This window comes from Asparagus officinalis, chromosome 10 (genome assembly GCF_001876935.1).
Source record: "Asparagus officinalis chromosome 10, Aspof.V1, whole genome shotgun sequence".
Taxonomy (NCBI): domain Eukaryota; kingdom Viridiplantae; phylum Streptophyta; class Magnoliopsida; order Asparagales; family Asparagaceae; genus Asparagus; species Asparagus officinalis.
In genome coordinates, this window is record NC_033803.1 from 71,972,059 (window position 1) to 71,984,360 (window position 12,302).

At 31.3% G+C, this 12,302-nt stretch overlaps 1 protein-coding gene across 4 annotated transcripts in view; it reads left to right on the top strand.

The window, feature by feature from the left end:
• Window positions 1-8,619, top strand: part of LOC109825055 — a 21,015-nt gene extending 12,396 nt beyond the window's left edge. For 3 of the 4 annotated variants that reach the window (XM_020391758.1, XM_020391760.1, XM_020391759.1), the window contains 8 exons: window positions 5,455-5,551; window positions 5,998-6,102; window positions 6,770-6,840; window positions 6,919-7,127; window positions 7,225-7,241; window positions 7,351-7,398; window positions 8,193-8,271; window positions 8,463-8,619. In XM_020391758.1, the coding sequence (XP_020247347.1) occupies window positions 5,455-5,551; window positions 5,998-6,102; window positions 6,770-6,840; window positions 6,919-7,127; window positions 7,225-7,241; window positions 7,351-7,398; window positions 8,193-8,271; window positions 8,463-8,526 (690 nt within the window). In that variant the 3' untranslated portion in view covers window positions 8,527-8,619. The remainder of the gene's footprint in view (window positions 1-5,454; window positions 5,552-5,997; window positions 6,103-6,769; window positions 6,841-6,918; window positions 7,128-7,224; window positions 7,242-7,350; window positions 7,399-8,192; window positions 8,272-8,462) is intronic. The other variant, XM_020391761.1, reaches the window with a different exon arrangement.

Below are 12,302 nucleotides of genomic sequence, written 5' to 3' on the forward strand. Positions count from 1 at the left end.
CAAGCACAATTGAGGTGGCACAATCTCCTTCACTCATTCAAATGGGGGACCACATTCTTATGGGTTGAGGAGTGTATGAGGATATGCAACCATTTGAATGAGTGGAGGGGATTATGTCACCTCACTACCAAGCACAACTTTTTATAATTGGTACCAAGCATACCCATTTCTCTCTCTCTATATATATATCATACTCTCTTTAAAAACACGAATTTAGAAAAATCTTTCAGTAGATAAAAATACCATTGAAACTCACGTATTAATCCATATATACCTCAAATGTCTAATCCATTAGCTTTTGTTTAACTAACTTCCAATCAAAATCTAAATTCAAATACTAATCCAAACTAATCACTTAGCTTCCCTTGATAAGATTTCTCATAGACCATCAATTATCCAACTCCAATCAAAATCGGACATATTTCATTGATGAATGGCAGCAAAATCAATGCAAGCTTGGTGAGATATTGATATGAGTTGAGGCATAGATTAACCCTAATATTAATGATGTATATACAGAGGATAATCGACTAATTAATCCCATCTTTCCTATTCCTACAAGACAACAGAGGTCTAATACTCCTAGGATTAAGAAGAGCTAGCACTATGTACGAGCCTGCTTCAAAAGGGTTAGTTGCAAAAAGGACTATTTGCACTTTAATGCTCCAAAATTTCGGAGTATTAATAATTTGAAAGTTTAAGAAATTATACTTATTATTTAGATAGAACTCTATTTACAATTGTTATCCTTTCACATGCAACATCACATACTAATATATATAAGTTAAGAAATTGTAATTATTTTCATAGCACTTTCGTCACCTTCAATAGGTATGTGCTTTTATTATTTTCTTCTTATTATATTAGATTAGATTATTTTTAAAATAATTAATTATATTATATGTTTGTACGTTTGAACTTTTCTTTTTCAGACCAAGAAATTGTAACAATTTTATAACACTTTCATCTCATTCAACATGTACATGGTTTTGTTATTTTCTTCTTATTAGATTAGATTAGATTGTTTAAAAAGTAGTGAATATTGTTCTTCTTTTAGATTGTTTAAATTTTGTGATCCTAGAATCCCTATACTTATGCATGGAACATACTTTTTAGATTGTTTATTATATTGTACAATTAATCTAAGTAATGTCATATAGTATGTATAGTACAAAAGGTAGAATATTGAATTATGGCTTTCTGTTTTGTTATTGATGTTATTTTGATCTTTGGCTGGGTTCTTCCACTGTAGGGATGTATAGGTCTCACATTTTAATCAGTTTGATCTCTAATCTTTTATCTTGCGAGGTTAACTTCCACCTTTCTCTATTTTGAATTTTCTAGATTTGACTAATAAATTTGTTCAAGTTAAATCGTAAAGTATTTTTATTTTTGCATTTTATAGCGCTGTCAGCCTGAAAATAAATCATGCAAATATGCAAAGCATGCGGCGTCCATGAAACTTGTGACATGCTCAATTGCTCCCTCCATTCTTAATTTAATCTACTAATAGTTTATGAACTATATAAAAAATTAGTGCCCTACCTATATTACTTTATGTTGTTTTTCAATCTTGACTCTAATTATGCGGATATCCAATATTTGGTTAAGATAGAAAAGTGCATCTTGAGCGCTTGCTCAAAGACACATACCTATATTACTTTAATAAAAGCAAATTAGTGCCCTACCTATGTTCTGTATGTTGTTTTCCAATCTTATTTGCTATGGTAGTTAACTTTTCTTATAGAACTATTGTTATGACTCCTATGAGGACAATAGCCGTTATATATAGTAATTAATTAAAAGTATGAGTTTGGAAAAAAAATTCGGTAGACTAAAATATCATTAGAATTCAAATACTAATCTATTAAGTAAGAGTAACTTGATAAATTAATGAATTCTTTTTGGATATACATAATATGAAGATAATGATATAGTTTAAATTAAAATGTAAACCTAAATGAAATTATTAAATGTTAAATTTATAAATGTATAGAAGATGAAGGGTGTATATGCAAAAACCAAACAAAATAACAAGTAAAATAATGTCTGCCCAAAGGTCAAACTCAGGAACATCGCAGACCTACAAGTGTACATAATATGGATGGTATATTTGCAAAATCCAACAAACAAATTAAAGAGACAAGTTATTCTCAAAATTATAAAGAAGGAAAATTAAAACAAACAACTGAGCTCTGAGGACACAACGTGACGATCTCTCACCGACTAAAATTCAAGTAGTTCACGGTACTACATAATTAGTTTCAAAGTTTAATTATACTATTATTATTTAAAAAGAACTCTATTTACAATTGTTATCCTCTCACATGCAACATCACATAACAATATACATAACCTAAGAAATTACAAAAAAAATTATAGCAATTTCATCTCCTTCTACATATATGTGCTTTTGTTATTTTCTTCTTATTAAATTATATTAGATTATTTTAAAGCAATTAATTATATTATATATTTAATTTTTTATATCAAGAAATAACAAGAATTTTCACAGCACTTTCATCTATTTTCTTCTTATTAGATTAGATTATATTACTTTAAAATAATTAATTATATTGTATGTTTGATCTTTTTTTAGATTAAAAATTTTAATACTTTTTTAGCATTTTTATCTCCTTCAGTAAATATATGGCTTTGTTATTTTCTTCTTATTAGATTAGATTGTTTAAAAATTATAAATTATGAAATTGGAACAATTTTTACATTACTTTCATCTATTTTCTTTTTATTAGATTAGATTAGATTATTTTAAAGCAATCAATTATATTGTATATTTGATATTTTTTGCAAATCACATAGTTTAGTTTTACTATTATTATTTAAATAGATACTATAGATACTATTTGTATAAAAGTCAAAGAGAATCTCACACGTATCTTAGATCTCAATATCAATTGTAATAATTACATATAGGTGTTGGTTAAAATAAATTTCAAGTATGACCTTAACTTATAGGATCCTACTTAATCGGATTAGATAATTTATTTTTTTACACCCAAACTCTTCCATAAAACCAAAAGAGAGTAGCAATGCTATATGTATACATATCCACAGGACCACATATCTTGAAAATGAACGAAGAAAACCACACAAACAAAAATAATATTAATTACCCCCCACACACACACTATTTTCTAAACCACCCTTCTGCATCTCCATCTATAGTATATCCTTATACCCAAATTAAGCTGTTGGAGTTTCCCCCTCACCAACTACACCATTGATAAACCCCTCATTTTTTCTTTGTACTTAAATTGTATAACATCCATTGCGATGAGGACTCACATGGGTCCTCTGCCTGCCTTGAACACCCAATAAAATAAATAATGTATTACGCCATGTGGTTAGTTAATAATGATACTGTCATTATAAACAAATTAAGTAAATATTAATAATTCTTAAGAATGTATTACGTTGCCCAAGCTTCCACTGCAAATTTGTGAATTGTTTATTCGTGGCCCCAAGAGATTATCAAAAATTAATCTTAAGAGTTGCTTGCATTTAAAATGTTATGTCAGAGGGCTCATACAGTTTGTTTTATAGTTTAAGGTTGTCAACACATTTTGTCTCTGATATATATCAATTATTAGTAATAATTTTGATTGATCCAATTATATCCTAATATATTTCTAGACTCTTGTCTTGCCTTTTGCTCTTTATTATATACCAATTTGATACCACAATTGATGTAGACGATAAAGTCATTACTGTAGAATTGCCTAGAAAAAAGATAAAGGTGGAGAGTGATTGATTTTGGCTCAATTAAATATGAAAAGAAGAATGAATAAAGGATAATATTAATATTCTTTGAATATTTTATAGTAAAACTTAAATTTTTGAGTAAAATTAAGAATCTTTAAAAGGGATTTTCATGCAAAATGTTTAATATGCTTATGTGAATGATTTTATCATATAAAATTATAGTAGAGTCACCATTAATCTTTAGTATTAATTTTTTTTATTTTAAGTCTATCACTAATTAAGATGTCTTACATTTAATGACTAAGATAAACAAATTGGAGATCGATGATTTGATCCGATAAACAAATATGTTACATAAAGTTTGATATATACAAATTTTAAAAAATAATATAGTGTATGCAAGTATATAAAAGTACATTGATCTCAGTTTTATACACAAATCTATTTCATAATTTTTTTAAAAAATATTTAAATAAAATTTATGGCAAATATAATAAACCATATTTATAGATTTTAACTCAAAATGAATCTTGCTTGTTTTATAGTAAGAAAATTGCATGATATGAAGAGTCTTTTTATATATATAAATGAGTGGATAGAAATTTTGGTGGACAAAGACTTGGTGTCCACTTAAGTTGACATAAGTTCTACTCTCTCTCTATATATTAATGGATATCTTTGTTAAGGAGGAGATTTCCCTCCTTGACAATGATGTGGCACAATCCCCATGGTGGGGATTTCTCTCTCCTACTTTATTCACACCGTGGGTATTGTGTCACATCATTGTCAATGAGGGAAATCCCCTCCTTAACAAGGATACCCATTAAGATATCTCTCTCTCTCTATATATATCCCCTCCTTGACAATGATGTTCCCTCCTTAACAAGGATACCCATTAATATCTCTATATATATATGCCCTCCTTGACAATGATTTGGCACAATCCCCATGGTGGGGATTTCTCTCTCCTACTTTATTCACACCATGGGGATTGTGTCACATCATTGTCAAATATATATATATATAACCTTGATTTTGTTATTTCGGACTTCAATTCGTACAACTCATGAGAAATGTGGTTAGTATGAGGATGATGAATTGAGAAATGATTTAAAACAATGATACAACGTCAATATGGCAACTATAAGATTTGCTTGTTGTGGAGTCAACTACTGTCAGATGATGAAGAAGATTCGAAGATGGCAAACTCGCGTAACAAATTCAAAATTTGTATATTATATACATTTTTTAACATGTTGCACTATAAGTTTGATAAATATGATTTTCTAGAAGAATGATGAAGGAGAAGATGATACTGAAGGCAATATGCTGGTGATCGTAGTATTTGACTTCAGAATACTAGCTCATTTTTCTGTGATCCCCATCTTAGAGATGACTAGTGTTTTACCTTACGAGAAAAACTTCATTTCGGAAGAAATTTTCTCAGTATCCTTTGGACATCATAAATCATGGGCTTTTAAAATCAACAATTAACGTAAGAGTTTTACCACCCATATGTAGTTTCTTTGCAATGGTACTGCAAACACTGTTTGATCTTACTTAAAAAATCATATGGCTCATTGTTTGATGTCCTTAACCAAGTGTTATCTCCATGCATTAAGTGGCTAGGACCTTAGTTTGTTATTTTTCTCTGAATAACAGGGATTTTATTTTATGGTCAATATGTCCCTGCCATACCAACAGTTTCTCAGTTTTGTGTCGTTATTGTAGGATGCAACTGGCAATCAGCCTGCTGAATCTGCTTCCAAAACTCATGTTCTAGAAGAGAACACTGAGGTTGTTACCCCAGCTGGAGGACAGAAATCAGGTTGTTTGTCTTTTAGAGAAGTCTATTATTGTTTTAAATGTTTTCTTTCTTTCATCACCTTTTGAAATATAAATTAGGGCCCCATCTCGAGTGCAAAATACTAGAATTTGATGATTTCCTAGTCTGAAATTAATTGTCACTTAATTTTAATTTGAACTTTGCTTGAAGTGCTAAAATCTTCGGACTCCAATTGTTTTTCGTTGGATGTTATTGAAAAGTATTGATGTTACTGGGTATGCTTTTGGAGCCACATGATTATTACATTAGATTTCTGAAACTGATTCAACTGAGTTTCAACTATCCTTACAAATGATGTTGGAAGCAATTGTTAAGCGAAATTCAACTGCCTAACATCAATTCCCTTCTATTAAAATGGGGGACCAAATTCAAAAGATGGATATGCATTTTGTTATAATATATCTTTAGCTCTGCTCACTGGTTTGCAGGTTGGGATGGAAACAGTGACAAGCCGAAGGAGCATAGTTCTAATTTTATTATTTCGCGTCGATCCAGTCCACCAAATAAGGCTTGGGAAACTCACTTGTTCTGGAGTAATTTCATCTCTCTTTCCTGTTCATCTAAGTTTCAAATTTTCTTTGTCTAATCTTTGTGATCTGTCATCGAGTGACCAGTTTGATGCTTGAATTGAATTAGCTAGGGTTTCAGATTCTATCCCATGAGCTCGTAGATTTGTTTTTTGTTTTTCCCCTTTTCTTATGCTTAGGATTTCAGATTTTGTAATTGGATCATCTAATTCTCCAAAGTGGGCTACTTGTCTTTCCAAGTTTTGTAGACTATTACATTCATAGAATATTTTATCCAGATCTCTTTTTATAGAGCTTGTTGTTTTCAAATTAAGTTACTTTTACTCCTTGGGATGCTGGTAATTTGCTGAAGGTGGGGCTGATGTTTCTTTTTGCTCTGTTGTTTATGGGGTTAAGGAAAAAGATGAACACTGCCATCTAGTCTATTTTATTTAACATTTTTTGCTTTTGTAGAGAACATTTCTATGATTTAATTTATTAAGCTGGTCAGGATTTTGGAGAAATGAAATTTGATTTTGTTTTATTTACTGCTGCAATCAGTTATGATTTCCATTTTGTCTTTGATTTCTCCACGATTTTCTGTTATGTTTTGATAGTTGTCGACTTGTTACATCATCTAAAATTTCTTACATTATGCTTAAGTTTGGATTTTAAAAAATTTGAACCTTTTCAGGTGCAAGAGTGCAGGGTGGAATGCATATTGAATACACACCTGAAGCTGATATGATTGTGCACCTTTCACATGTGAGTTATGCTCTTGATTAGTCTTTCATAGCTTATTAGGTAATCTTGCGTGTCTTACCTTCCATCTGTCTAATGTAGGCTTCACTTGGAAAATCAAAGGATGATGGAGACGTGCATATATATGTGGAAGTTGATTGTGACAAGTCACTTATTGGAATTCTTTCTCCAGGAAAATGCACCCAGATACCGCTGAATTTATTTTTACATAAAAGTTTCCGTTTATCTCACTCCAAGAATACTTGTGTCTACTTTTTTGGTGATGAATGCCTTCAGCCAGATGAATATGGATATCCTTTATCATGTACTTGATTTGCTTTCTGCATCAAGAGTCTATGATGTTTTTAAAATTTAAGTTGTCTTTTCTTGACTGTTTCTGTCTTCCACTTCCGCTGATTATTCTGGTGAGGAATTTAATTTTATTTATCTTTTCCTTGCTATGTATTTATTTCCGAGTCTCTCGTCATATATTTCTTGCCATGGGTCTCATCATATTTTGCTTTGGCTTTCCAGAGAATGAATTGGACGATGAAGATGCTCCTGGAGCTAAAAATGCAACTGGTACCTTATGCTATTCATATTAATTTTTAAGTCCACTGATTAGGTGCTAAATACATTTTATGTTTTGGTTTTTAAACTTTATGTTCCTGTTGCTGCGGACTATTAGCTTACTTTCTTTAACTTCATCTTTGTGCTATCCAAGAACTGTGATGATTGCAAATTTTCTTTCGAAACATGCCATTCTTTGACCTTCAAACATACCATATTGTTCTGGGCTTGTTTTTTTTTTTTAAAATAACACCTTATATTGTTTTGATTAAAGTCATAATGTGAACAGTCAAATTTTCGAGGTAAATTCTATACATAAGGTTCTCCATGTGAAACGGGTGAGCATGAAATGCACTCCATAAAGATATCACAGTAACTTCGGTTGTCTTTTGGTATTATGTGCACACGCGATTTTTTGCTAGAGAGTCTAGAGACAGTTGTTAAACTTTCCTGCTCTCTGCAGCTTGCGCAAATGCCGTGATTCAATTTTTTTTTTCCGGTCTGAAATCAAGTCATTCTATTGCAATTTGAACTTTACTTTGGGTGCTAAAATCTTTTAACTCTATTTGTTGGATGTAATTGGATATGTTTTTGGAGCTGCGTGATTATTGCATTAGATTTCTGAAACTGATTTAACAAGATTCAACCGTCCTTCACCAGCCAAATGAGGTTGGAAGTATATATCTACATGAAAGTCAACTTCCTAACCTCAATTCCCTTCTTTTGAAATGAATGGCCAAATTTAACTAATGGATTTGCAATTCTTCATAGAGGATCTTCAGCTATCTCTACTGACTGGTTTGCAGGTGGTGATGAAAAAAGTGACACGTCAAAGAAGCGGACGCCTGAATCCATCGACTCTGAACTTTTAAAGTTGCATGGAAGGTATTCGTTCATTTCCTACGAACTATTAGATGTACTCTTTTGTCTTTTTGTTCCATGCTCTAAAGTATTACTTTTTTGTTAAGAGTTCCTATTTATCTTTTAAAAGTTAATGACTTGGGTGTTTAATTTATTTCATAAATTTGCCTTCCAAGTAATCCGGATTTCTGAATAGACACTTGGTTTATCTGCAGGAATTTCGATTCTGAAACTGTTCTTCCAGCTGACAAGAAAGCCAAGCGTGATGAGCAACTTTAAGCGGTCCGGGTGGGTTTCTAAATGTGCAGTTAGTTTATGTCCAGGAATTTCGATTCTGTAACTATTCTTCAAGCTGATATGAAAGCCAAGCAGTGTTGCAGCTACTGAGGAGATTTTACTTGTAAAACATATTTGTTATGACCAATATGTGGTCCTAAGAGCTCTGTTGATGATATCTTCAAGCTTGATTGAGTTTTCTGGAAGTTACTTTCATTCTGTGAGCTTTTGCTTCTCCTAAGTATCTTCATCTCTGTGTAGCTTAGGGTTTAGAAGCAAATCATTTTTTATCATGAAGCGTGGTCGTTCAGGTCTTTGGACGTGACCAGCCATTTAAATGATGTTTTTGTATTGTTTGAGAAGTACGTTTGCTACCCGTTGGAAAGTGGGGTTCTCTTGTTTGATACTATGAAATATTGGGATGCACAATTGGAGTCGCGAAAATAGATCTTAGTATTTTTTTTTTTCTTGGAGTCGCAAAACCACAAACTCAAAATCGGTTTTTCGCCAACTTCTTCCATTAGGCTGTGTTTGGGAACATGGATTTGGGCCCTGGATTTTAAATCCAAGGTATTTCAAATCCAAATCCCTAGTTTGGGCTACAAAACTGTGCTGGAATTTCAAATCCAATTATTTTAAAGAGAGAATTTGAAAGCCCAAAACCCCGTATTTGAAATCCTACCCTACCCCTTGTCATTTACCAAATCCCGATCCCAAACTCCTCTCTTGTTTCTCAGCTCCGACGATCCCCGACTCCTCCTCTCTCTCGTTTCTCAGCTTCGACCGATCCCGACTCCTCCTCTCTCTCGTTTCTCAGTCACGATCTCGAATCTCTCTCTCTCAACGCAGCAACGCAGGTATCCCCTTCTCCTCTCTCGTTGAAACCCTAGATCTGATCTAGGGTTTCAGTCTCCCCCTTACTCCTCTCTCTCCCCCTTCCATCGAAACCCTAGTTCTGACTTGGATCCGGCGAGGTAAGAAGCAAATTTTTGCTTGGTAACTCTGCATCGTGCGTTAAAGAAGAACATATGACCATCTTCCCGCCAACTTGAGCTTTTGAAAGAGATCACTTGTAGCAGAATGCACCCCCTTTGGTTCCAACATCCATATAGACAAGCTCAAGCTCTCTCCCGCTAGCTTTGGAATTAATTTTATTTCAAAATTGGCGTTAAATTAAGAAAAATTTGAAAAATAGGAACATGATTTAAATTTTCCAATTTTATTAAAGTTAGATTTTTGTAGTAATTTTTTTTAAAATATCAATCTATATTATACATAAAATTGCCAGCGTGAATTTGGGACATAAATTTGGTAATTTAAAGTTTTTTGAAAGAAGAAATTTCTAAATTAAACCCATTCCGACTTTTAAAAAAAAATCGCCCCACTCCTGTTTAATTTATAGGAATCGACCCACTCCTGTTTCATATTTGAATTTGATTTTTTTAAGGTTCTTCTCTTTTCTTCTGATAATATTGCTTTAGGTGCTTTTGGACTCCAATAATCAGTTATAGTAATACCATCTAGTACATCGTACAATCGCAAGAATCATTCAACTCTTTGGTCATTATTCCCTTTAAAGACAAAGACTACATAAAGCATGCAGATTTCGCACTATAAGGATATCCAATCACTTCAATAGACATTTACTTCACACAAAAACTTATGATAATGATACTATCATTTAGGGGTGAAAATGAACCAAATAATTAACAAATAGTTTGATAATTGTTCGAATAACTATTCGGGCATATTCGATTCGGTAGTTCATTTACCACTAAACAAATATTTTTAGTATTCGAGTTTAATAACGAATAGAATTTAAACAGATGTATATTCGATTCGTTTGTCTATTAAATATTCGTTTAAAATTTGATCACAAATTATTATTTGTATTATTGCACATATGATGTCATTTTTTTTAACTCATTTATCATTTCTACTTAAGTTTTATATACTGATTTTAAGACTTAAATACTCTTAAATCTATTTTCTAATTAAAATTTTAATTTAAATATATACATCATATATTATAAAGAAATAATTTTTATTTATAAATTTTAATAGTATTTGAAAATCAAATTTTTTAGCAGAATAAATATACTTTGATATTCAATAAGTATTCGTAAATATTCATGAATATTTATCAAATACCAAGTATTCGAGTTCGAATTCGAAAAACTTGATATATGAATATTAGAGTCCGCATTCGAATTCGATAATTTTAAACAAATATAAATACAAACACCTTAGTATTCGATTCGATTCGATCGTTTACCACCCCCTGCTATTATTAAATACTTTTATATTCCCAAAAGTGTTTTCCCATTTTTAGAAAACCCACTAAACTTATAGTCTAAAATAACAATATTATTAAATAAGATCTTTCAAAAATGACAACATATAAGTATTGTGAAAACATTTATTTCTTACTCCGAGTTTAATGGACTTCATAATCATAGTTTTTATATTCTTTAACTAAAGACGGAGATTCTTACAACAGGGACTTATAATAGAAATGGATTTGATGGAAGTCATTATGTTGGAGAAAGTAAATGAAATGTAACCGTCAGGAGGTACTAAAAGACAAACTAGAAAAGGGGACAGAATTCTATAGTTGATAAGCTAATATATACTAATGAAAATATATTCTTTTATCATTAGAAAAAGAAGAGAATAAGTAATATTTTTTTATTCACTGAACTATGTCTAATAATTTCACTATTACAACAAACAAACTAGAAAATGGGACAGAATTCTATAGTTGATAAGCTAATATATACTAATGAAAATATATTCTTTTATCATTAGAAAAAGAAGAGAATAAGTAATATTCTTTTATTCACTGAACTATGTCTAATAATTTCACTATTACAACAAACAAACTAGAAAATGGGACAGAATTCTATAGTTGATAAGCTAATATATATTAATGAAAATATATTCTTTTATCATTAGAAAAAGAAGAGAATAAGTAATATTCTTTTATTCACTGAACTATGTCTAATAATTTCACTATTACAACAAACAAACTAGAAAATGGGACAGAATTCTATAGTTGATAAGCTAATATATACTAATGAAAATATATTCTTTTATCATTAGAAAAAGAAGAGAATAAGTAATATTCTTTTATTCACTGAACTATGTCTAATAATTTCACTATTACAACAAACAAACTAGAAAATGGGACAGAATTCTATAGTTGATAAGCTAATATATATTAATGAAAATATATTCTTTTATCATTAGAAAAAGAAGAGAATAAGTAATGTTCTTTTATTCACTGAACTATTTCTAATAATTTCACTATTACAACAAACACTCAAAAATCTTTCAAATACTTTACTCCACCCCCCCCCCCCCCCCCCCCCCCCCCCCCCCCCCCCCCCCTTCACTGTCGTTTTCATGTCGATAGACTATTTTGAAAGTTAAAAAAAATTGTATGAACACATGCAATGCACGTGCACTATGTTGCTTTTATTAAACTCATATATAAAAATGTAACTGTAGGCGTCAAAAACTGTCTATAGATTATCGTACGTAGCTCAAGACAGAGAGAAAACGATAAACGTCATCATCTAAGTTGCAGAGGATCATCCAAAGCAAAAAAATCAACTAATGATGCAACAGAAGCGCGCTGCACGAATTTTGAGATACTAAAACATATCTTGGAAAAATCATAACCTCCGAGACAGTTACAACTATCTCGGAAACTTTGAAGAGGCTGACACATTTACGAGACAGTCGCAACTGTCTCGGATGCATGAAAGAAGTGAACC